The sequence below is a fragment of the Drosophila mauritiana genome, chromosome 3R, assembly GCF_004382145.1.
Source record: "Drosophila mauritiana strain mau12 chromosome 3R, ASM438214v1, whole genome shotgun sequence".
Lineage (NCBI taxonomy): Eukaryota > Metazoa > Arthropoda > Insecta > Diptera > Drosophilidae > Drosophila > Drosophila mauritiana.
The window spans coordinates 23,528,832-23,553,325 of NC_046670.1; the positions used below are offsets into that span (position 1 = coordinate 23,528,832).

The 24,494-nt window shown below is 46.3% G+C and overlaps 10 protein-coding genes across 11 annotated transcripts in view; 6 read left to right on the forward strand and 4 right to left on the reverse strand.

Annotated features, from left to right (window-relative positions):
- The window catches only part of LOC117145279 (glycine, alanine and asparagine-rich protein-like), a 1,077-nt gene extending 304 nt beyond the window's left edge, over positions 1-773 (reverse strand). The window contains exons 1-2 of the mRNA XM_033310867.1: positions 717-773; positions 1-652 (exon numbers count right to left, since the gene is read on the reverse strand). The exon at positions 1-652 is cut by the window's left edge and continues 304 nt beyond it. Of these exons, the coding sequence (XP_033166758.1) occupies positions 1-652; positions 717-731 (667 nt within the window). The 5' untranslated portion in view covers positions 732-773. The remainder of the gene's footprint in view (positions 653-716) is intronic.
- Positions 774-1,098: 325 nt separating this feature from the next.
- On the reverse strand, positions 1,099-1,854 carry LOC117144297. Its single transcript, XM_033309403.1, has one exon. It carries the CDS (start codon positions 1,826-1,828, stop codon positions 1,139-1,141), a length of 690 nt encoding a protein of 229 aa, XP_033165294.1. The 5' UTR covers positions 1,829-1,854; the 3' UTR covers positions 1,099-1,138.
- Positions 1,855-3,012: 1,158 nt separating this feature from the next.
- LOC117144394 lies at positions 3,013-3,802 on the reverse strand. The gene has a single exon (XM_033309529.1). The coding sequence runs from the start codon at positions 3,780-3,782 to the stop codon at positions 3,039-3,041; it is 744 nt and encodes a 247-aa protein (XP_033165420.1). The 5' UTR covers positions 3,783-3,802; the 3' UTR covers positions 3,013-3,038.
- A 1,257-nt stretch (positions 3,803-5,059) lies between these two features.
- Positions 5,060-5,884, forward strand: LOC117144560. Its single transcript, XM_033309805.1, has one exon. The coding sequence runs from the start codon at positions 5,060-5,062 to the stop codon at positions 5,882-5,884; it is 825 nt and encodes a 274-aa protein (XP_033165696.1).
- Positions 5,885-6,994: 1,110 nt separating this feature from the next.
- Positions 6,995-8,064, forward strand: LOC117143436 (DNA topoisomerase 3-alpha). The gene has a single exon (XM_033308142.1). It carries the CDS (start codon positions 7,037-7,039, stop codon positions 7,964-7,966), a length of 930 nt encoding a protein of 309 aa, XP_033164033.1. The 5' UTR covers positions 6,995-7,036; the 3' UTR covers positions 7,967-8,064.
- A 783-nt stretch (positions 8,065-8,847) lies between these two features.
- Positions 8,848-9,816, forward strand: LOC117144061. The gene is made up of 2 exons (XM_033309070.1): positions 8,848-8,908; positions 8,972-9,816. The coding sequence occupies exons 1-2, from the start codon at positions 8,894-8,896 to the stop codon at positions 9,680-9,682; spliced, it is 726 nt and encodes a 241-aa protein (XP_033164961.1). The 5' UTR covers positions 8,848-8,893; the 3' UTR covers positions 9,683-9,816.
- A 168-nt stretch (positions 9,817-9,984) lies between these two features.
- On the forward strand, positions 9,985-11,017 carry LOC117145930. The gene is made up of 2 exons (XM_033311803.1): positions 9,985-10,029; positions 10,085-11,017. Exons 1-2 carry the CDS (start codon positions 9,985-9,987, stop codon positions 11,015-11,017), a joined length of 978 nt encoding a protein of 325 aa, XP_033167694.1.
- A 795-nt stretch (positions 11,018-11,812) lies between these two features.
- On the forward strand, positions 11,813-12,564 carry LOC117145743. Its single transcript, XM_033311504.1, has 2 exons — positions 11,813-11,871; positions 11,932-12,564. The coding sequence occupies exons 1-2, from the start codon at positions 11,818-11,820 to the stop codon at positions 12,562-12,564; spliced, it is 687 nt and encodes a 228-aa protein (XP_033167395.1). The 5' UTR covers positions 11,813-11,817.
- A 2,656-nt stretch (positions 12,565-15,220) lies between these two features.
- On the forward strand, positions 15,221-16,236 carry LOC117143897. Its single transcript, XM_033308802.1, has 2 exons — positions 15,221-15,267; positions 15,333-16,236. The coding sequence occupies exons 1-2, from the start codon at positions 15,253-15,255 to the stop codon at positions 16,086-16,088; spliced, it is 771 nt and encodes a 256-aa protein (XP_033164693.1). The 5' UTR covers positions 15,221-15,252; the 3' UTR covers positions 16,089-16,236.
- A 3,809-nt stretch (positions 16,237-20,045) lies between these two features.
- Positions 20,046-24,494, reverse strand: part of LOC117144915 — a 36,695-nt gene continuing 32,246 nt past the window's right edge. For both annotated transcript variants that reach the window (XM_033310361.1, XM_033310360.1), the window contains exon 9: positions 20,046-24,273. In XM_033310361.1, coding sequence (XP_033166252.1) covers positions 24,083-24,273 — 191 coding nt within the window. In that variant the 3' untranslated portion in view covers positions 20,046-24,082. The remainder of the gene's footprint in view (positions 24,274-24,494) is intronic.

The following is a 24,494-nucleotide window of genomic DNA, read 5'->3' on the forward strand; positions in this document are numbered from 1 at the left end:
CGAAGTGCACCTCGGGCTTGTTGTTGTTGTTGTTGCGGATGGCGTTCAGTTTCTGGGCAAGATCTCCAATATCAGCCTGCTTGTTCAGGACATAGATGGCGGTCTCCTGCTGGGCAGCCTGCTTGGCAAGGGCAAGGGCGGCGTTCTCCAGACCACGGTTCTCGGGTCCCTTGATGAAGACAACGCGCAGTCCCTTGTTCACGGATCCAGCAACACGCTCCAGTTCCTGGGGCTCATCGAAGTCCTGCTCGTTGGCGGAGTAGGTGAAGAACTCCTTCTGGAGCTCAGCAGCGGGAGCGGGGGCGTTGTAGGAGACTGGAGCGGCCAGAGCATCGCCACCTCCTAGACCACCGAATCCACCAAGACCGCCAAGACCAGAATCGATGGAGCCACCACCGATGGAACCACCAAGGGAACCACCTCCAATGGAACCGCCTCCGATGCTTCCACCTCCGATAGATCCGCCGCCAATGAGTCCACCTCCAATGGATCCTCCTCCAATGGAACCACCGCCAATGGATCCACCTCCAATGGAACCACCTCCAATGCTGCCACTTCCAGGAGCGAAGGACAGTCCGGAGCTGGAGTGGCCCACGGGCTGGTAGTTGTAGCCGAGCTTATCGGCGCAGGTGACTGCCACCAGGCACATTACCTACAGGATTCAAGGGTTATCCGTTAGTTCTGAATTCGGCGGAAGTCCTGACTAAACCACTTACGATGAAGGCGCGCATCTTTAGTTTTGGGTTTGAGGTTCTCTTGGTTCGGAGCACAAATTGCTTCTGCCTATGACCACGGCGGCGGTAACTATATATACTAACCCAACTTCGAAGCTGGCGGCGCAGTTTCTCGAAGACAAAGCGCTGATGCTGCTAAATGTTTTGTCCGCCTACAAAGTAGGCAGCGAACGGCTTTTGTTCGGGCTCGCAGAGCAATTCAGCTTTGCATAAATGTTATTATAAGGAAAAGCTATTAAAAAACAAACAAATTGCAAGAGCCGCTGACAAAGTCAGAAACTTGGAAGATCTAGATTAAAGGCAGATATATAAATCTAAGCGTATTTTGGTTTTTATCGATTTTCGTATTTTATTCAATTACATTTCTACAACACATTTAACAACTGTCACTTTCCATTCGGTCCTTAACGGATGCGCAGGCGACGCAGGATGTTAGCGGGCAGGTAGGAGTTGCTCGTGGCGGCGGCTGGTGGGGAGTAGTTGGGGCCACGACGAGCGGGAACCACGGGGGCAGCGGAGGCGAAGTTGATGGCGTTGGCAACTCCTCCGTTGATGTTCTGGCTGGATCCTCCGAGGTTATCGTACTGCGACTGGATGGCACGCTGGGCATTGGCTGCATCCTCGGGAGTCCTGTACTTGACGAAGTGCACCTCAGGACGCTGGTTGGAGTTCTGGCGGGCGGCATTGAATTTCTGGGCCAGATCTCCAATGTCGGTCTGCTTGTTCAGGACATAGATGGCGGTCCTCTGCTCGGCAGCCTGCTTGGCGAGGGCCAGAGCAGCGTTCTCCAGTCCACGGTTCTCGGGTCCCTTGATGAAGACCACGCGGAGTCCCTTGTTCACGGAGCCAGCGATCTTCTGGGCGGCCAGAGGATCCTCGAACTGGCTCTCGTCAGCCTCGAAGGTGTAGTACTCCTTGTTGAGTTCGCTGGAGACCGAGTAGTCCGGGCTGCTGGCGGCACCATCGTAGGAGTCGCCAACACCGCTTCCGGAGTAGCTGGGAACATTATCGGAGGCGGCTCCGGTAAATCCAGCTCCGTAGTTGTACTGGGCGCAGGCGGCACCAATCAGGCAGAAAGCGATGAGGAAACGCATGGTGAAGGTTTGGTTTTGTAGGCTGGGTGTGCTGAACAGGCAAAGGCCAAGACTGAATCCTGAGACTGAGGTGAGCAGCTTATATACCCATCTGGCGTAGTTAGAACCGACTTAGAACTATAACCGTCACCATTCCCGTCGGGTTGCTACATAACTCAACTAGTTTTTTATGCAAAGCGGTGCGCTTATGAAATGATTATGCAAAACTATCCTAAAATTCTCGCCAATCCATCCAGTCGGCGACCCCCGACTTTCTGCCCAATTGCAAAAGCCAAATTCTCGACCGGTTCATGGCGCCGCGATCTATTCTTGACCGGGCCAAAACTGCCCGGAATTCGATTGGGGAAAATGCTGCAAAACTATCAAACCCGTTTTCAAAAAAAGTCAGAGCCCGTCTAAAAATGTTCTGATGGTCGTTAAAGTCGAACACAATGTGATGCATTCTTTGAGTTCCGCCTACGAAACGATAAAAGCTTAATCTATGCGAACTTCATTGATAGTTTATGGTATGTTGTTGCTTTCTGGTTGTCGCTTTTTTTTGGCTATCGAAAGTGGGTCTAGAATTTGAAGCGACTTTTTAGTTTGAGGTTCAAAGTCAAGAAGAATGTCGGAAGCTTGCTTTGAACTCTGAGCAAACCTGTTTTAAATAGCCTGGGAATTCCATACAAGTCCCCTATATAAGAGCCAGAAAATTTGGGTCCAGTCAGTTTAAAATTTCATATTAGAGGAGGAGAATAGCGGACAAACAATCGTTGTCTAAAATCATGTACATATATGAAAAATGCTTTGTTTGGATAGAAGGATATCATCATCAAGAGTTCTGCTTATACTTCTCTGTGACCCATACAAAATAATCGTTTGATAATGTTTTTTTTAATGCTTTTAAGGCTAAATTTTACCTTCCTCACTTTTGAAAATTATAAATTTTTTTAATTGGAGTTCAATCTGTCACCACTGCATGACGTACATAAAATAATCATTTAAGTCTTTTTCATAAAAGCCCCTATATTTTTTTTCTGAAATACTATCCAATTTTCATACAGTGTTAAGTAATTTTGGATTGTATTTGTTTCGACTAAAAATCCGTCTTAGGCGTTCTTTGTAAACAGATCAATCACATAAATCAAATCAGATTTCAACAATTTTTCGTTTTATTTATGGAATAAAGCATAACTAACTAGGCAACAAATCAACATCATGTATATGACACTTAAAGACGGAAGCGACGGAAGATGTTGGCGGGCAGGTAGCTTGGTCCTGGAGCACTGGCAGCGGTGCTCTCGCGGGGAGCCGGCTGGGAGGCGAAGTTCAGGGTGGAGGCCACTCCACCATCTTGAGCTTGCGAAGATCCTCCCAATTGATCGTACTGACCCTGAATGGCACGCTGTGCGTTGGCAGCATCCTCGGGAGTGCGGTACTTGACGAAGTGCACCTCGGGCTTGTTGTTGTTGTTGTTGCGGATGGAGTTCAGCTTGTTGGCCAGATCACCGATATCAGCCTGCTTGTTCAGGACATAGATGGCGGTCTCCTGCTGGGCAGCCTGCTTGGCCAGAGCCAGAGCGGCATCCTCCAGACCACGGTTCTCGGGTCCCTTGATGAAGACAACACGGAGTCCCTTGTTCACGGCGTTGGCAACACGGTCGGAGGCAGCTGGATCGTAGAAGTCACCCTCGTCGGCGGTGTAGGTGAAGAACTCCTTCTCGAGTTGGGCCTGAGGAGCGGCGTAGTTGGGGGCAGCAGCGGATTGGGATCCTTCCAGGGCATCAGCAATGGAGGAGGGACCGGGGCCAAAGGATGCACTGGGTGCAGGTGCGAAAGCGGGTGCATCGCTGCTGGCCGATCCCGATGGCTGGAAGCTCAATCCGGAGGGAGAATGGGCCACCGGTTGGTAATTGTAGCCCAGTTTATCGGCCGTGGCCAAGGCAATAAAGCAAAGGACGACGAAGGAACGCATTTTGACTGTTTGTTTGGATGGCAGAGATGATTGGTTACTGACTTATCGAGCCGACATTTTGGCTTTTATAGGTGCAATATTCAGTTCTTCGGCTGCAGTATGGTGCGATATGAATTATGAACAGTTCAAATTTGCCTCAAAAATGCATAAATAAGAGATTAAAATGTTAAATTTATAATATAATTTTATGATTCGTCACACTGCTGCTGCGGTTGCAAATATTTGCATGACTTTGTTATTACTGGCTCTGCGGAAAGCGGCATGCAAATTAGGAGCTAACCAGAATTGGCCAGTGAGGAGGTTCATAGTCCGACTCGGATAGCCAAATCAGATGGCGCCAAGTAATTTATTAAGAGACCAATTATCGCATTATCTGATTTGGCGCTGACAAGGCGCAGTGGTGCAGTTTTTAATTGGCAACCGGCCTAGGCGATCAAAAATCATGTATATATATTATACATGTATATATATTATATATAGTAGAGATGGCGGCTATATTTAGCGATGAGTTCGATTCTTCACTTCCGGCGGATGGAAGGTCGCCTCCACCCGCAACATTTGCATAAAGCAGCTGAACACAACGACCAAGACGACAAGACAAAGCCGCTGAATAGGCAATAATAATTTGGCGAATCGTTAAAATATTTATTTTTGGCAGCGGTAACGCGACTAGGCGCGCCTCATTTGCATGTGAAACGGCCTGTCAAACGTTTTGTTTGCTCTCCGGCCGATTTAGGTGACACTCATCCCGGGCGAACTGGGAATGGGTTTGGATTTGTGATACACATGCACATACATGAGTAACAAGGCATCCATCTAAATAGCCCCAAATGGGGTTTACGATGCTCTTGATGCTCTGTCCGCGGCTTTTTATAGCCAGATTTTATTGATTTCAACGATAAAGCTACATGAAAATACCAAAACGGCAAGGTTGGCCCACAGCACTGGCCAAAAGCGGCGCCGAAGAATACGCGAATTATTGATTAAGGCAGCATATTGAATTTAATATGAATTTTATGGCGCCAGCTCCGGCTCATACATGGTCCGTACCTCTTCCTTCTGTGTTTCTAAGTTGACCTCATGGTGCAGCCACCCGCTTCGCTTGCATATTTTAGCGGGGTGGTACCGGTACTGGAACTGCCTGATCTAGTTGGCTTAGACCGTAATTAGACCGCTTTATGCAGAGCGTTTTGCATAGCAGTGGCTTTCATCTGCATAAAAGCAAAAGAACCATCTCACAGCATCATCAAATCCCACAGCCACCTCACCCGCTCAACATGCGTCAGTTCTCCGTAGTTCTTTGCCTGTGCCTCGCCGTTTTGGCCAGAGCCGATAAACTGGGCTACAATTACCAACCGGTGGCCCACTCTCCCTCCGGACTGAGCTTCCAGCCATCTGGATTGGCCAGCAACGATGCACCCGCTTTCGCGCCTGCACCCAGTGCATCCTTTGCCCCCGGTCCCTCTTCCATTGCTGATGCCCTGGAAGGATCCCAATCCGCTGCTGCCCCCAACTACGCCGCTCCTCAGGCCCAACTCGAGAAGGAGTTCTTCACCTACACCGCCGACGAGGGTGACTTCTACGATCCAGCTGCCTCCGACCGTGTTGCCAACGCCGTGAACAAGGGACTCCGTGTTGTCTTCATCAAGGGACCCGAGAACCGTGGTCTGGAGGATGCCGCTCTGGCTCTGGCCAAGCAGGCTGCCCAGCAGGAGACCGCCATCTATGTCCTGAACAAGCAGGCTGACATTGGAGATCTGGCCAACAAGCTGAACTCCATCCGCAACAACAACAACAACAAGCCCGAGGTGCACTTCGTGAAGTACAGGACTCCTGAGGATGCTGCCAACGCACAGCGTGCCATTCAGGGTCAGTACGATCAGTTGGGAGGATCTTCGCAAGCTCAAGATGGTGGAGTGGCCTCCACCCTGAACTTCGCCTCCCAGCCCGCTCCTGTCCAGGCTGCCAGCAGTCAAGCGCCCGCCCAGTTCCTGCCCGCCTCCCAGCCCGAGGCTACTGCCCCCATCTCCTCGTATGTGCCACCTGCCACCCCAGGTAGCTCCTATTTGCCCGCCAACATCCTGCGCCGCCTGCGTTTCTAAGTTCCTGTCATTGGACATTCCTTTGTTATTGTTGAGATTTGAATACGAAATAAATTTGTTTGATAATATGTATAAATTTGTAATTTTTTTTTTACTCTTTTTGAGTGCTATTGATATAAATTGTATAATGAGGTTTTTGAGAATTAAAAATATTACCGAGTAGTGTGGAAGCTCATTCCCGACATTCCTGTGCTATTGTTTAGATTTGAAGACACAATAAAATTGTTTTAAAATGTAAATTCTTAAGTTGGCTTGCGGATCTTTGCGGCCAACATTCCTAGGCATATTATCGGCCAGAATTAAATTTTCAAGCTACAAAATTTTCGCGCTCGGCGGCTGGCAAACAAGTTCGACTTGCGTTGAATTATGAGTCCGTCCGGCTAAGCTGTTTGTGAAAATTGCAAATGAGCGGAAACCTAAGATGTTTTCTCTGCGTTCGCTTTGAATAATCTGGTGCGTGATAATCTGTATAATCTGGTGTATAACATATGGCTTATCGGCTACTTGGCTGCCCATGCCTACCTACGCACTTCGCGGTTCGAAATTGAGATGGCACTCGGTTTGACAAATTGCACGAGACATCGGACGACAGACGACAATGGTCAAATGCCGAAAATCCATTGGGCGGGCAATTTAAAATTATTAAGCTGGGAAATTAGCCCAAAAGCGGAGGGACAGAGTCTTACTTTCAATCATCCCCGGCTCGATTTGCATAACAAAATGGGCGAACAAAAGAATGCGGCTACTGCATAGTCAGACAATTTGGAGCTTGGAGCCGCTACCGCCCAGCCCTTTGTCGCCTGATTTACATAAAAATTTTGTTTTTCCGTAAGCTGCAAGTTCATCAAATTTTAATCAACGCCGCCGCCAACGCCACAGCTTCTGCTTTTGCTTCAGCTTCTGCCAATAGGTCTAGACCAAATCGAGCTCGGTCCAAAGCCGCCAAGTGGAAAAAGAAAAACAGAAAAACAGGTTAGGCCCACAGACAATGCGAACCTTATCGCGATCTTCAGCACGCTGTCATTCGCCTGTTCTGATTGACGCCCCTGCCGTGTCGACCAGCCCATATAAATGGCCCGGCGGCTCAGCTCGACATCATTCTGACTTCCGACTCCGGAGCTCCAACTAGAACAGCAATCAGTTAACAGCAAGATGCGCGCCTTTGTCGTCCTGTGCCTCGTGGCCATCGCCTCCGCCGACAAGCTCGGCTACAACTACAAGCCCGTGGGCCACTCCAGCTCTGGACTGTCCTTCGCTCCTGGCAGCGGATCCCTCAGCCTGGGAGGCGGCGGCGGATCCTTGGGCCTGGGAGGCGGCAGTGGATCCTTGGATCTGGGAGGAGGCAGTGGATCCCTCGGCCTGGGAGGCGGCAGCAACTTCGGCAGCTTGGACGGCGGCTTTGGCGGTCTTGGCGGTGGCTCCATCGATCTGGGATCCTCCGGACTGGGTTCCTCCGGTCTTGGATCTGGATTGGGATCCTCTGGTCTTGGATCTGGCCTGGGCTCCTCTGGCTTGGGATCTGGTCTGGGATCCGCTGGACTGAGCGCCCCCGTCTCCTACAATGCCCCCGCCCCCGCTGCTGAGCTCCAGAAGGAGTTCTTCACCTACACCGCCAACGAGGAGGACTTCGATGAGCCCCAGGCTTTGGAACGCGTTGCCAGCTCCGTGAACAAGGGTCTGCGTGTCGTCTTCATCAAGGGACCCGAGAACCGTGGCCTGGAGAACGCCGCCCTTGCCCTCGCCAAGCAGGCTGCCCAGCAGGAGACCGCCATCTATGTCCTGAACAAGCAGGCTGACATTGGAGATCTGGCCCAGAAACTGAACGCCATCCGCAGCAACTCCAACAACAAGCCCGAGGTGCACTTCGTCAAGTACCGCACTCCCGAGGATGCTGCCAACGCCCAGCGCGCCATCCAGTCGCAGTACGACCAGTTGGGAGGATCCAGCCAGGCTATCAACGGTGGAGTCGCCAATGCCCTGAACTTCGCCTCCGCTGGCCCAGTGCGTCAGGCCACCGCCCAGATCCCCGAGAACTCGTACCTGCCCTCGTCGGTGCTGCGTCGTCTGCGTTACCGCCACTAGGAAGTGCCATAGCTTTTAGCTGCCCTATTTGTTGACTTTTTGTGTTATCTATTGATTTGTCGAACGAACCGCTCCAATACAATACTTTTTTAAATTAATGACCTGGCTATTTCTGTCCTGTGTGTGGGAACTGAGCTAACCATAAAGCTGTCGGGAATTTTTGACGATTGAGCCACTCACTGCGGGCCGAGTGAGAAATTGCAAAGCTCGGCGTTTATTACACGCCCGGAGTGGCAATAAAAATTCCAAAGCGATGGCGCCAAATGGAATACAAGTGGAAATCAATAAAAATTTACATGTTTTGGGATGCAGAGGGAAAAAAACAATCGACGAAAATTTTTTATCATAATTAAAATGTTAATCTGCGTGAAGTAAAAGGTTAGACAAACTATTAGCGCTCAAATTTATGGCAACTGCAAGACGGAACCAAGACGGCATACATAATGTATGAGTGATAACAGAGTGGCCGGATGAATGGCCAATAACAAAGAGCCAAAGTGGTCAGCGACAGATCTTTTCAAGAGCACCCACTATACCCTCGATTAGCATAAGCAGAAAAGTGGCCGAAGTTTGTTTAGAAAAATCATAAAAATTATGCTCACCACCACAATGATTAAGCTGAAAAACAAAATCGAAAGAAGCCAACTTCAAAGTTAATAGATAACAGCAGAGAAACAAACGGTGACAAAAAGCGAATTGGGAATTGGCCAAACTGCAGATTGGCTGATGAGGGAGCAATGGGCGAAATGCTCGGCTTGAGGTGCAAAATCAAAGACAGCCAATTAAAAAACCAAATGATGGCCATAAACAAAGAGTTGCAATCTGCAGTGATTTCGCATAAAAGTCGTGGGCGTCGTGGAGTTGGACATACTTGCCTTCGATCCAGCAATCCGAGCGGAGTTATCCACCTACACACCAAAAATCAAGATGCGCGTCCTTATTGTAAGTACTTTGGACTCAAGGATCTCTAATCAGTAGCTTATACTGACTGGTATACATTTTCAGGCTCTGTGCCTTGTGGCTGCCGTTAGTGCCAGGAGTGGCTATAACTACCAGCCTGCAGCTTCTGCCCCAGCTGTCGCATCCTTTGCTCCTTCCGGACCCAGTTACTCCCCTTCCGTGGCTGCTAACCAGGATGCCCCAGCCGAGACTTATGCGCCTGCTCCTGCCCCCGAAGCTGCTCCCTCCGCTGTTGCCACCAACTATGCGGCACCCCAGGCTGAGCTCCAAAAGGAGTTCTTCACCTACACCGCTGATGAGCAGGACTTCCTTGAACCAGCTGGCTCTCAGCAGGTCTCCGGCTCCTTGAACAAGGCCCTCCGTGTGATCTTCATCAAGGGACCCGAGAACACTGGCCTGGAGAACGCTGCTGTGGCTCTGGCCAAGCAGGCTGGACAGCAGGAGACCGCCATCTATGTCCTGAACAAGCAGGCTGATATCGGAGATCTGAGCAACAAACTGAACTCCATCCGCAACAACAACAACAACAAGCCCGAGGTGCACTTCGTAAAGTACCGCACCAACCAGGATGTCCTCAACGCCCAGCAGGCCATCCAGTCACAGTACGATCAGCTGGGAGGATCCTCCACCATTCAGAACGGAGGCGTGGCTCCTGTCCTGAACTTCGCATCTCAGCCAGCTGCCCAGCAGGTGGCCGCTCCCTCGGCTCCTGGTAGCTCTTACCTGCCCGCTTCGGTCCTCCGTTTCCGCCAATAAGCAGTGAACTGACCTCAGACTGACCCATGACCCATCAACGATTCCTACGCACTCGCTGCGACCCACTTTGCCTAGTTTGTAAATCTCTCGAATTTCGATATGTGTCCCCAATAAAATATTGTTAATATAAAAAAGTGTTGTAATAGTTGGTGGGAATCGCGAATTTTGTAATATGTTTTCGAGCGACATTGAACTATTTACCCTATAAGGTTGGCCGTATTCCCGATTTGGATACATTCATCCAACCACTTTTGAGGGCAAAATATTATAAAATGCTTTGCCCTCTTGCGATTGTCAGTTAAATGTTTTTTGCTCTTCACATTGGTTATATCATGCTAGGGATAGTGGTGAGTTTATCCGAAAATTGGCAAGGTTGGCATAAGATAATAAAATCTTTCATAGTTTCTCACGTTGTTGGCCGGCAGCTGTGCGGAACTGGGCTACCAGTATCAGCAAAACAGTTATGGAGGACCTGTGAATAGCTATGGAAACGAAGCAGTTTTGGGTGATGAACGATACCCCAGCCAACCTGGTAATCACTACCAGGAGAACGCAGACTTTCACAAGCACTTTTACGCCTTCGAGGCTCCTTACGATTCCGTGGAGGAGGCGGATTTAGCGGAAACTAAGTTATCATCCCTTGCCCAGAAAAACCTCCAAGTGGTGTTTATCAAGGCTCCGGAAAATAAGGCGGTGGTGGGTGCTCTAAACGCCTTGGCGAAGCAAACCAGCGAGGATAAGACGGCCATCTACGTGCTCAACAAACAGACGGATGTCAATGAGCTGGCAAGCAAACTTAGTGCCCTTAAGGCGCACCACAAACATAAGCCACAGGTTCATTTTGTTAAGTACAAGACGGAGGAGGAAGCTGCTCAGGCTCAACAATATATTCAGGCCCAATACGGCGGAGGATCTTCGATTCCCCAGCCGGCAAAGGCATCCTCCTTGGGATATTACCCTGAGCAGCAGCCACAGTATGAGCAGGATGCGCCATCTGAGGAGTATCCAGCTGGCCAAGCGGGTTATCTGCCATCCCCTCAACAGTCCGCCTATCAGCCGCAGTCTGGATATCTGCCACCCTTGCCCAGTTACTCCTCCATTTCACAGGGCTACAATGCTGCTGGATCTTCAGCTGGAGCCTCCACCATTGGACAGATCGATCTGCCACCTGTTCCCGAGGCTCAGCAGGATCTATCCGCAAGCTATAATGATGCCGGTGTGGATTACCGCTCTGCGAGATCAAGGCGCTTTGATTTTCGGGCCAACGAGCGACATAGGCGTGGAAGTAGGATGGTCTTTCCCTCGGCAAACCCTGGAAAACGCTTACGGCTCTGAATAGGCCACCTTCTGCCAAATTAAGACATTAAATTAGTGCCATAAGACTGCCCCAAGGGGTAACTAGTTATAGCTGCGAATAAAGCCCAATATCTATCAATGAATTTGTGTTTCTTCTACTCGGCCTACGATCTTAGCTGGAGTTGTTAATTTCGGTAAGCGGCTTATAAGCGATGCGAGACTCTAGGCTTAGAGACAAAAAAAATGAAGAGGCCCGCAAAAACATCAAAATGACGTGTAAATTAACAAATCAGTAGCCATAAAACGTCGGTCGTAAAAATACCTGGCGAGTGAAAGTGGAGCTGCGAAGGTGTAAGTCGTCGTTGGTAGTCTAAACAAATGGCTTTGACTATGACAGGCGACAACAATGGGGACCCAATAGCATATGAAAATATTTTATAACTAATTCAAATTGGGAGCTCATTTGTAAATTTTATGCGAATTAAATTCAAGTTCAAGCCGGGCATCAGGTCAAACGCACAACCACACTCTTAAGTGGGTATATGGAGTTCGCTTTTGTTTCGGGTCTTGCAAAGCCAGAAAATTTGCATTTCAAAATTGAACGACATTAACATGGATAATCGGAGCAGGCAAACAAACACACAAAACCAGAGCAAACGTTTGCAGAAATCTTTTATAGGAAAACAGATGCAAAAATGCGAAATAAAATAAAATCATAACGAGAGGCGACGCGGCCGAGAAGTCAGCTTACTTTCGAACTGCTATTTGTTTGTGTCGTATATAAGGATGGTTTTGTTGCTGGGACTGGATTATAACCAAACAGCGCTTCAAGCGGTAAAATGGCTAAAAACCCATTGCCAGCGCGGAATATTGCAGCCATGCTCTCCTTGATGGTAAGTTTGAAAGCGGAAACGTGGTCTTAACTGGAGAGTAATTACTTCAATTTCATATAGTTGCTATGGACTTTTATTGGATTTTGCCAAGGCTTGGGAGAAGTCTACCTGCCGGCTGAAAACGAAGTGTCATCAGGAGGAAAACTAGCCACGGAATACTTTACCTATGCGGCTCCACCGGAGGAGGATCAGGTGGCTCCATGGCAATCAGCCAGGGAATTGGCCAAGGTGCTCTCCCCACCACAACAGGTGGTGTTTATTCGAACGCCGGAGACGAATATCTTTTCACTGACTGCTAAGCAACTGGCGGTTAATAATCCACTGGACATCTTTGTGCTCCACCGGCAGGCGGATGCAGATGCTCTGGCCAAACAGCAGGCTGCGATTCAACAGCAAGTAGCTGAAAAGCCGTCAGTACATTTCGTAAAATACCGAACTCCGGCGGATGTTACTAGAGCACTAAGCGCTTTGAGAAGCGATTATGATCGGTTGCCAGGAAATAGTATTAGCCATGCTATAGAAAAAGCCGATGTTCTGCAACTAAAACCACAAACAACTGAGACACCAGTGATCTTCAAGATTAGGCCAAAAGACAGCGATTACTACGAGACGCATGAGCCGGCAAGCGAATTGGAAACGGCCAAGTTGCAGGCGCTATTTCGGGAGTATCTGCCACCGGGAAAACGACGTTAGTTAACCTATGACCTATAGGCTAGTCCCAAAGATTGTTTAAAGGTTATTTAAATTAATTGTTAATTAGTTAAAATCAATTGAACTGTTCCTGAACATTAAATAGATAAATATAGCCACCAAGTTGTGGAAACTTTATGTTTATTAATCATTCAATTTCATTAAATACTCATGCAAATTGATACTCACAAATTTACTACGTCAATGGAAAGTCTTATTTTAATAATTTAGTAGACGTGGGAGCCAGAAACTGTTTTTACGAAAATATAAGGAACATTGGTAATTCAAGTCGAATTACAAATAGTAGACTTTACACAATTCCCTTAGTTAGCTTTTTGATTTGGCTGAATTTTGTGGGTTTCGAATTTCTGCAATTCTATTGACTTTTATTAATTCGGCCAAATAGTAATCTAAGACCTACCTTTTCATTTAATACGTGTCCTTTCAGATAATTATTATTCGGAGGTAATTCAAAGCTGCTCATAAATAACTCAACAACTTGGTATTCGGAATACTTGTAAACAAATTTAATTTAAATTTCAATCAAAAAACATTTAGTTGTTATGGCGAAGGTGGTTGTTTATCTATAGCCTGCTATTATGAATAATTAATTACTCAGCCCAGGAGCGGAACACTTTACTTCTGAGCTTCTGTCCCACACACTTTGTGGATTATTTTCAAAGTATCTCTTAGATAATCATTAAGGTGTTGGTAACCGACTCCCGACTCCCGACGCCAAATGTTTTCTTAAGCAAATGTCGCCGGCGCCGTTGTCGCTCGCAAACTTTTTAATGAGCTGCGCGCGGAGTTTTCCCACCGCTCCACCCATTCGGAATCGCTGTTCCTGCATTGCCCCACCAGGACGCAGGATTCTACGACAGGCGGTACTTTAAGAATGTTTCAACTAAATTACGCCACTAGTCGGCAAACAACAGTGATGGGCGGGGAAGGGGGCGGAGATGACAGGACACTGGGGCTGACATCATTTCGCTTTGCAAATTGTTTTAGTGTCAAAGGTCAAACACACACTTACACCCGAGTGCCACACTGTGCCAGCGCCATATGACACGGCGAAGTGCAGCCGTAAAAAGGACCCCTCCGCTGTTCCCTTTCCTAGTTTCCAGCGCAAATCTGTTGAGCAAGTTTTAGTTTAAGCATTTTTGAGCAACATGAGATCCTGGGCGGCGGAGGACGAGCTTCGCTCGTTAGCGGTGCCTGCCAAAAACTTTGCCAGTCACGTCAAAGCTGCCGCTCCAACAATGCCCCCCCATCCTCCTCCAACCCACAAGCGCTGCCCTTCAGGTGGCTTTTTTTATTTCGCGGTATCTCCAAACACTGGGGAACACGAAGCCAAGCGCTTTAATCCTGAATCCTGCCCGGAGGCAGCTCATGACTTGCTGCAATTTTGGGACAGGTGTGTCCAAGGTCCAAGTCTCGGATTTCATCCAGCAACAGCAGCTGCCAAGTTTGCGTGTTTTCCAATCTTTTCATCGTTTTTGGGGCTCTTGGCTTGTTTGGCTTGCCATCTCCAAATTAGGCGCATTTTTGGCGCTGCTTTTGCTTTTTTTTGGCCTACCAACTTTGGTAAGAGTTTCGTTGTGCAGCGGGCCCGGCTAATAGCCAGCATGAGTAGCCAAACGCTGGGTGGAGTCATCATGGTAATCCTAGAAGAAGCGTCCAATGGGAGTGCCATACTTTAAGCATCCATTGGGAACTGAAATCACAATAACTATATGGTGTATCACTGCTTAAATTATTAATACTATTATATAAATTGAATTGAAGCCAGATAAAAGTCATCCCTTTATAGTAAGATTTTTATCCTTATACCAGCTGAACTGTCAAACGAAGATTGTAATTATGAATTTCTTTGTATCTTTGGTGACCCATCGACCCACACAGATGTTATTCCACAATTTAAATTCTCATTTCGCCTTGGCCATCAAACGATGCCGAAAAAGTTTAAATTAGTTAAAGAACTTCATTAACTGAACCGTCGAAAAAGATTGACGTCTTCGACCCGTGCTGCGCAGTGGAAAACGCTAGCTCGTGGAAAATTATGAAAATTATAATTACCGGCTTAAGCTGGCCAACCCGGAGCACCAACTGCCAACTGGTAACTGGCAACTGGCATCCCATCCAGTGAGCAGTGACCGCCAGCCGCCAGATATTATCGCCAAAGTCAGTAGCTGTTTATTTTCCGAGCATTTCAACACAGTGGCTGCCGTTTGGTCCGTCTCTGCAGCATCCAGATTGTGTTTTTTATGGCCTGTCGTAGCCAACACAAATCAATTAGATAATGTGGCAGTGTCGTTGGCGTCCGCCGCATTTGCAATCGCAGTCCCTGATATCCCATGCATATTTATAACCGTCGCAGAGTGCATTAAAATCAAAGCCAAGACAAACGATCGTGGACTGGCGATAGGCCTAGGTCGGGGAATACGCTTGCATATTTAAACGGTGGGGCATTTTAATGACGATCGCATAGCATCGAAATCAAATCAACAACGCTGCGACGGCAAGGTCGTTCGTTAACAGGGGATTTCTCTATCTGTGTTGGCCAAAAACTGGGTCTATTTCGTGGGAGGGGTGAATGCAGTGCCGCGTCTTCAACTATAAAAGCCAGATTGGGCTGAACTCCCAGCATTAGTTCCTCCTGTCAGCTCCAATTGTACACAGCTTCCAGTCACCATGCGCGCTTTTATCGTAAGTGTCTTGAGGATAAGGGAATCGAACAATGAAGTATAAAACTAATAAATAACGTCATGTAGGTCCTCTGTCTGTTGGCCGTGAGCTGCAGTGCCGATAAACTGGGCTACAACTACCAACCCGTGGCACATGCCGATGAGGGTCTGTCCTTCCTGCCCGGAGGTGGTCAGGTGATTGGAGAACTTCCGTCGCAGGTGCTGCCCGTGCAGAGTGGCGAAGCAGTGCTCTCCCAGCCCATTGAAGCACCTGTTGCTCCCCAGATTGCACCTTTGGTTGAGGAGTTCCAAAAGGAGTTCTACAGCTACGCCGCCCCCGAGGAGCAGTACGACGAGGGTGCCAGCAACCAGCAGATCGCCAACTCCCTGAAGAAGAACCTTCGCGTCGTCTTCATTCGCACTCCCGAAAATCAGGGCTTCGAGCGCGCTGCCCTTCAGTTGGCCAAGCAGTCTGCTCAGCAGGAGACCGCCATCTATGTTCTCACCAAGCAGTCCGATGTGTCCAACCTGGCCAAGCAACTGAATGCCCTGAAGACCAGCTCCACCAACAAGCCAGAGGTGCACTTCGTCAAGTACCGCACTCCGGAGGATGCGGCTAATGCTCAGCTGGCCATCCAGAACCAGTACAACCAGCTGCCCGGCGTGTCTCGCATCTCCAACGAGGGTCGTGCTCCCGTCCTGAACTTTGCCTCGTCTCCAGTCCAAGCTGCTGCCATCCCAGCCGTTGCTCCAGCTGCTCCCAGCTCGGAATACCTGCCCGCCAATGTGGTGGCTGGCCAGGATTACCTGCCACCCACTCTGCGTCGTTTCCGCGTCAAGTAAATGGTCTCAAGTGAAATTCCAACGGTAACGTTTCCTAACCACGAAAATCGCATCGAAAAAAAGAAAACACCTAGCTACTCCCATCACGTGCAAGTTAACTAGCTTTTAAGTATCCATGTAGAGGAATAAAATTTGTTTTGCTGACAAATTCCCGATGTGAACTGGAAAACTCATTTGCCGCCTAATTGCAGGATTCGGCCATTTCCATGCTGCGGAACCGAACCCTTCCGTTGTGCGAGTTTCTCTTTTTGCCGGGCAAATCCTGCCAGCGCAATCGTGCGTTGTCCTTTCACATAAAATCCCAGAAATAATAGCCTGGATAAAGCGGCTGGCATGTCATAAAGTCCAGCAACAAGTTAAGCCACCCACATGCCACCCACTCATATTGCCTCCCGGGAACTGAAACGAAACCGCACCCGCACAGTCATGGATTCTCCGGCATATGCACAATGGTTTTATCCCATCCGCCATTTGTAATTGGAGTTATTAGATTCGAAATGAAGTGGTTGCAAAATGGCCCGGTCTAGACCCGGTTACAGTATCCGTCCATTCTTTGTAAGCCTGCTCGTAATCGGTGTCTCTCAGTGATGGGAAAACTAGGTGAGTGCTGGGCACAAGGAAACTTTCCAACTATTATGGGCTATATGAAAAGCATTTGCAATGTACAATATATATTAGCTGGTGGTCCCCAAGTTTGCAAGCTTAATTTCATGCTAATTGTATCCAAGTAAGCTTCAGGTTTTCAAAGCTAATATCCAGCTACCACTTTCCCAGCACTTCCCGTCACTGGTGCTTATTGTTGCCAGCTCAGCCGCTCTGCCCGTTGCGGTTTGAATAAGTGGCAACGTCCTGTTGCAGGTGAAAGCTGCCTGTATTCCTGATCTGTGTCCTGCCAGCTGACGACACTCATTGAGTGTGATTGTGTACCCTTTTTGCGGGGTGTGAGCAGATTCTGCCGTGTGAGTGTATGTGCGCCTTGATGGCTTCCTGCTTCCGTGAATGGCAAACTCATCATGCGAGATGCCAGCACACATGGCCCGAAACTGAACTATGCTGAGGATTTGGAACGTTGTTGAGTGGAGTCCTTAAATTTCACTTAGACGTAACATAAGCCCGATATAAACGCAACTCAACGGTGCATGTATTCATGGCCATCAGGATGTGTGTGAGTCTCTGTGCGTCTGTGTGTGTCTGTCTTTTGGCCCTGCAGGAATCGCACGCTTATCAGCAGTCGAGTGCAAACTGAATCCGTTGCTCTTGTGCGGTACAGTGGCAAATCGCTAAAGCGTAACGACAGCGACAATATGCCAGCTATGCGGGATGGTTTGGGGCGGCAAGGATCCGGGGTCCTGGTAATTTAGGGCACCATAAACGCTGTTAGCTTGTCTGCCATTTGCCGTCTGACTGCGCCCAGACTGCTGCCTGTAATTAAGGTGATATGCAGCAGTCAGCCGACCGAATCGACGAATGCCAAGTGCGTGTCCTGTGCGTGTGGGCCAACATATCTGCAAGTGTGTGTGTTTGCTGTGCTGGTGTTTCTGTGTTAATGAGCAGCCCGCTGTGCGCACAAAATAAATTATTAAAACGACATTCACGGCACTCTCGAGTGTCACCCGTGTGCAAAGCTTCTTTTTGACGCCCAGAGATATCAGCAGATTTTCCACAAAGCTAAAAGGCTTTAGCAGAACGAAGGGAAGACACCCTTCAAAGGATCCATGAAGAGGGAATTTAAAAAATGCAAGTATGCATATATTACATTTGCGTTGCCTTAACGTTGGACAATTATGTCGTCTGAACTTGAATTTTTACATTTAAGTGTAGATGCTTAATGCATTCAAAGTAGTTGAAAACTCGTGTATACGCCGTGTTGTAAACTGGTTGGGCAGCAAAAAAAATAGCACACTTTTAGGCTTGAGTTTTTATTAGTGCGAAGTTCGCACAGCAAACACGAAATTTAAATTTAAATTAACAAGATAGCCAAAGTAAATTTTCTATACTCAAAAAACTAATTCGAGATTAAACCCATTTTGTGCAGGGTGGTGGCATATATATAAATACATTTTTATGGAAACATTTGCAAATACCTCGACCATTTCAATCCTGCCAGCTGACAGCTGCGGTTGCCCAGCCAAACACAGAAATACTTTCGCAGGCAAATAATGCAACAGCTAAATATATATACACACTGTTATTCTGATATAATTCGCAACGCGAAACTTTTTGCCAAATTCTGGCAGAATCGGGGCATTTGCTTTCGGTCCCACGGGCTAACCAATATTTCTTTTCAATTTTTGGAGGGAAAGTTTGGCTGTACAACTAAATATTTTGACATTTGTCCGCATGCAGGCAAGGCAGGCAGCAACTTTGTTCGGTAAGCGCAAATTGAAATGTGCTCGAGACAGTTCAGTTCAGCCGACTCCATTGTTTTTGCCCAAAGCGAGTGCAACAAAGTTGTTTGCCTTTGTTAATTTGGCAACCGCCCATGCAGGTGGCAATGAGCTAGGGAGCCAGGGACCGTAGCCAAAACCCGGCTAAAAGCCGAGTCGGTGGAGCAGGTTGAGGTACCACACCCAAGTGCACTTGCAGTTGGCAGTTGTACGCCATGTTGTCGCTGTCAAAAAGTTGTACTGCGCCTGTCGCTGCTGCTGCTGCTGCGGTTTGCTGCGCAATAGTTCGGGATTTGTTGCAAAAAGTGTTTATTGGTGTTTCCCGAGAGCTAAAGAGCCGGGCTCTCTACTCCATGAAAATTGAGTTATTTGGTCGACATCGACATCGGCATCGCCATCATTGCCCTGTGCTGTTTGTACATACTGGCTGTCGAATGTTGGCACACATGCTGCGAGTTTTGGCTCATTAACCGAGCCACTCTCCGCTGCTCGACTGCTGCATATTAATTAGTCGACTTTTGGGCGCTGCCATGTATAATTAAGCAGCGAACGAGCCTCTTAACAAACCACATCCTGTCTGACTCCTTCGCTTGCCATGGCCATGCCTCATTAGCGGCAAAAGCAAAGGCAGCAGCACGACCACCGCAAAGCCGAAAGTAAAGACAGGTTAGGGATATGCATAAGGAGAAGGACAAGGAGATGCCGGCTTGCTCCACTTGCTAATTTAATATTTATACCTTAATCAAGGCTGGAGTCGGAAAACCCTTTTGATGGTCGAAGAGAGAATCTGTTGATTCGTCGATAGCCAGATTGGTCCGGCCTAACGATGGCCCAGGCGTTAATTGCTCATTTCCATGCAATGTTGTCGTTTCGTCCTCTCGCCCCAGGACATCCTCTATCCAGCTGTCCCGATGCCCCGATGTCTGTCACACAAATTCGGAATCGATAGCTCGCATCTGTCACCAGGCACACACCCACGTACCCACGTAACCCCCACCGATGTGTACAGGGCTTTGATTCCGTAATGAGCCAACCGGACTCGTTGCACCTTTGCGATGTCCTGGGGCGAAGGATGAAGGCAGGAGAAAAAGAAGGAAAAACTCGGCCATTGTGTCTTGGGCTTTGTTGTTCGTCGGATGAGTTTTAGGGCCGTGATATCCTTGACTCACCATTTACTCCTCGGTTTATCCTTGCGTTGATTATTGCGGCCCCTCCCCTTTGCAATTTCGTTGGGACTTCTGACCTTATGTGTCCTTTGTTTGTGCTCCCTCAATTTCCCTGCACATTTAAAAGGATTAAAAGGATATTCGTCAAACGAAAAGTTTCGCAAGTTTGTTTAACGCACTTGTGGGCTCCTCGGCCGCAAAATCCTGTCTTTCGACCCCCTAAACCACAAAAAAAAAACCACATTTTATGGGGCACCAAACCCCCTTTTTTGTATGGCTGCCACTTCGTTGTGTTTTTCTACATTTGCCATTTTTTTTTCAACAGCTTTGGGTCTTTTGTTTGCTCGGCCTGTTTTTAGAGGCGTGTGCTTCTTAACTGGTCCTTGAATGAAACGCTTTTGGCCTTTTGTTTTCAACATTTATTTTTTAGTTCGTTCTCTTTACCACAAATATTCGTATTTCTGTATGTATATTTAATATGCTGTATATCCCATTCAGTGTAGTAGATTGGCCAAGCAGTAGGCGCCATAATTTGGGTTGAGTTGTAATCGTAATTGTTGTTCTTCGCTTGTTAATTTACACTTTAAACTTTACACTTAATTCTGTCTGCCGCTCAGTGTACATATAAATATTCGTGGCTTAGTATAATAATAATACACATATTCCACAAAATTTATTTTCTGCGCTTGTCTTGCATAGGTTGCAATTTTTGCAATTGTATCGCTCGCTTGGTATGTCTGTATCTATAAATAAATATTTACTTTACGTTTATCGAGTTCAATTTGTCTGGGTTTCTTCAATATTCAGTTATTATTAGTAGCCTCAATAATGCTATTTATCTAGACAATTTCTTAGACCTTAAAACATTTTATACAATACAAATCAGGGAAATTCAAATTAGGCTCAAATATTTTCCACGTGATTTGTGCATGCGATTATATTAATGTTCGATAAACAATGGGAACAAAAAGTTAAAGCTTTTTGTGGTGTAAGTGTCTAAAATTAATAAACATGCCTTTTCTCTATAAATATATATCTTTTATACACGCTTTTTTATGTGTTTTCCTTATGTCTTGTTGTATACATAATTTCAATATATATTTTGTATAATTTCATGTTTTGTTCAATACGCAATGATATGTGTGACTGGAAGATTTTGATGTGAGAGAAATGATAAAGATAGACGTGACTCTGATTTCCGGACAAAATATCTTTTTGTCCGGCCATCTGACATCATCGTAATACTTTCGACTTATCAAAATACAACATTTAAATATATTGTTTGTTTGCGTTTTGTGTGCATATTTGTATATCATGCGTTCCCATTTCATTATAATGTCATTTCCTCTTCAACATGAGACCCCATGGCAGCCGAGTCAATATCCACTTGTATGACTTGGAGAAGCCTCAACAAACAATAATAATAATTAATCGGCGCATATACCATATGCTAGGCATGAAAAATGTTAATTGGCATCCGACTCGAGAGGCTGGGCTCTCATTGTATTGGGATCCGAAAATGTTACAACATTTATGATATGTTTTGCGAATTGCTGCGACACTTAATGTACTCTTATTTGATCTATATAAATATCATCCTCTTGCGTTTCGCTTGCACTGGACACCTACATATATGGAGTTTTTACATAGATACACATACATAGATATGCTCGATAGAGGTTGCATAATTAGCGACGTGACTGGGATAAAGTAAGTCCAAGTCCCTGGCCAATTATGCATATTCATGCGGATATTTGCTGAGACAACAGACGACTGAATTGAAGACAACACGCAGTTTGCATATTTATACAGACAAATAGAGAAGAGAGTGTATGACATTTAGGAAAGTTTTTTTGGGGAAAACTGCGGATGTGTTGGCGAGTGTAGGGAGTGATGCGTTGATAGGGTGTTTGCACTTGTTCATAGATTGGTGGGAAACATTTACTAGTACGAGTGATTTACAAACCCATAACTAACTGGGAAATAGCTCCCGTATAAGTTTACATAAATTAAATCATCTGGAATTGAATAATGGCCGAAATTAGCATACCATAATCATATCATTACTAAAACGATATAGTCTACGGATTTGAATTAAAGTAGGAATAAATTATCGATTCGTTTTAAAGCATTTACATTTGTTTGTGTATAAGTGTATAGTTTTTACTTATTCGGTTTACTTTTTTATTTAGTTCTTAGTGAATGCAATCAGTAAATTTGCATGCACACCTATTCGTAATGTATAATTTATAAATGTAATCAATTTTTTTCTGTTAATAATAGACAGCGTAGCATAGGAAGACGTCAATACCTGCATAAGACATTTTAGCCATATTTTCATACATAATATGAACTTTGTTTTCAATTATTTATACGTGATGTCACCGTTATCATAATTAAGTATATTTCATTTATAAAAAATTGTCGTAGTTCGTTCAAGCATTATCCAGTTGGTGTACTCATCCGCCTTCACTGGCCAAGAAACTACATGTACGTGTACTCACAATGAGGACAACCCTTGGAAAATGTTTCAACTGTGGCAAGATTTTTCAATTTGCTGTTGTAATTGTTCTTTGTTAATTGTTATCTGTTTGCTTTAACGGATTTCGCTTGCTCAAACTGTTGGAGAACATAGCAGGTTTAGTTGTTATACTTAACTTATGTTTGGTTTTGCATTTCGCCGTCGAGTAGAAGTCAAAAATAGAAGCCTAATTACACACACAGTACAGACAATCATTTATATATAATTTTTTGGTTTGGGTTTTCATTTTTGTTTTTGTTTTTAGAGAGTATAGACTAGCCCACTAATTGCTTTACATATATTTACTTTGCCGGGTTGTCCGTGGTTGCTACCATCTTGCTTTACATAGTTACATTGTTATGCTACGTGTTAAAATGGTATTTTAGCCATAGACACTTAAAGCGCGCTCGAAAATAATCCTCCTAAATACACACGAAATGCATACGTACTTGTTGTTAAGCACTGCGACTAAGCCGCTTCTTAACCGACCAAAAATAAAAATAAAAAAACCGGGAAAGGAAAGTCTTAATGAAAACAATTAATCGCAACGGCAAATATTTTCCTAACTACACACTAAACGAACCATTGCAACGATAACCATTTACACACAACGAACCCAAAAAGAAGGCTCCAAAATGAAAATAAATAAATAAGCGTCGTAATGTAAAGCGGAGTCGTTCCGGAGGGGGGTGACCCATTACGAGACCAACCCTCCGTGGGTGACCCTTTCCCATTTTCGGGGTCACCACGCGCCGCAGATTGCGCCTCTTTCGGCTCCTTTCCTTCGGGTTCTGCGTGCTATTTTTCGCTCCGCCTTCTCCTATTTTGTTTTGGTTGTTTTCTCGAAAATGTTTTCAACACTGATTGTTTCTGTAAGCTTCTTGGTTTAACTGTCTAATTATTTTACATTTAAACGTTTTATGTCCGGGGGTACGTTGGTACGGGGCATTCGGGTTACGGTACTGCTGGCTCCTAAACTCAATTGCCCTAATCTTAGCCTATCCTCAGTTAGCCACATCCCTATATCCCTATCCGTTTGACTAGCCCAAGCGCTACAATACCGTAAAAAATATGTTTCCTTTGAGTGTTTTTTGTAATTCGATTTGGTATGCACTACAGCACTAAGATCATGCATTTTAGGTACAAGCTTCGTAGCGACTGCTTTGAAACGCCTAAAAACGATAGCCTCAATCAATTCTGGCTACTTGGGATTTGAATTTTTTTTCGTTTCTTGTTTTATTTTTGGGGCGGGGTGGGGCTGTGCCTTCTGCCAAGCATCTGACAAGGCTGAAACGGAGCACCACGCCCTTGACGCACTGACCTTGGCAGAGCGCAAAAACTTTGGTTTCTTTGTTCTGAGTTGCAGTCGCCTCCTATCCCGAAACTTATGTTCAATTAGCTATACAAAATTCTCCTCGGACTACACAAAAGTGGCCGCTGGCCGGACTGAAAGCATTCTACCCAATTTCCCGTCCGACTGCAACTTAATTACAAACATTTCTCTTTGGCATTGCGGCCACACAAAAAAAAGGGGGAAAATCCACGCCCGCTTTTCTCGGTCATCTGCAGTTATTTACAAGTAAACTATTTAAATTGGCCGACCAAGGCGAGCACAAATGCTAAAAATGTTCTCTTAGTCCATTGTTGGTTTTTTCTTTTGCCCTCTTTGAGCTGCACTAATTTAGCTGCTCGATCGAGCTCATGCTGGGGAAATAGATTAAAAATGCGGTGTACAATTTACAAAAATTCCAACTTGTTTTTTCCGATGCTGCTGCTGCTTTTGTCCTTGATGGGATGGGGATGGTGATGATGTGGTTGCCCTTGGTTTTGCATTAACAATACCTTCAGTGCGAGTATGTCGGTGGTCTTCTCCTCTCCTCCAGCGTGTCCCGTTCGCCTGCATTTCGCATTTTGTGCCATCTAGTAGCTGAGGGGCAGCAGGACGAGCAGCAGGAGCTGGGCCAGCGACCACAAGTGCGTCACTACCGTGCCATGTGCCCTCCGTCCGGCGGAGGTCTCGTTGCCATGTCCATTTCCATTGCCCAGCGCCGCCATTCCGATGCTCGGCGGAGCCGTCGACGTGGAGGAAGCCAATTGTCGCTCCACCTCAACTGGAAAGATGTTGAGAAAAGGACGCGTACAGTTTTAAAATGTGATAAATATTATAGGGAATACTTAAATATCTAGCAAGCAGGAAAGTATCAGGTAAGGTTACATGTACCTATTTTATTCACTGTTGATTTGATTAGTATATACTGTATATACTGAATGTAAACTTTTCAGATCATACACAACTATTAAGCAAACAGAGTGTCACTAAAATAACATGAAT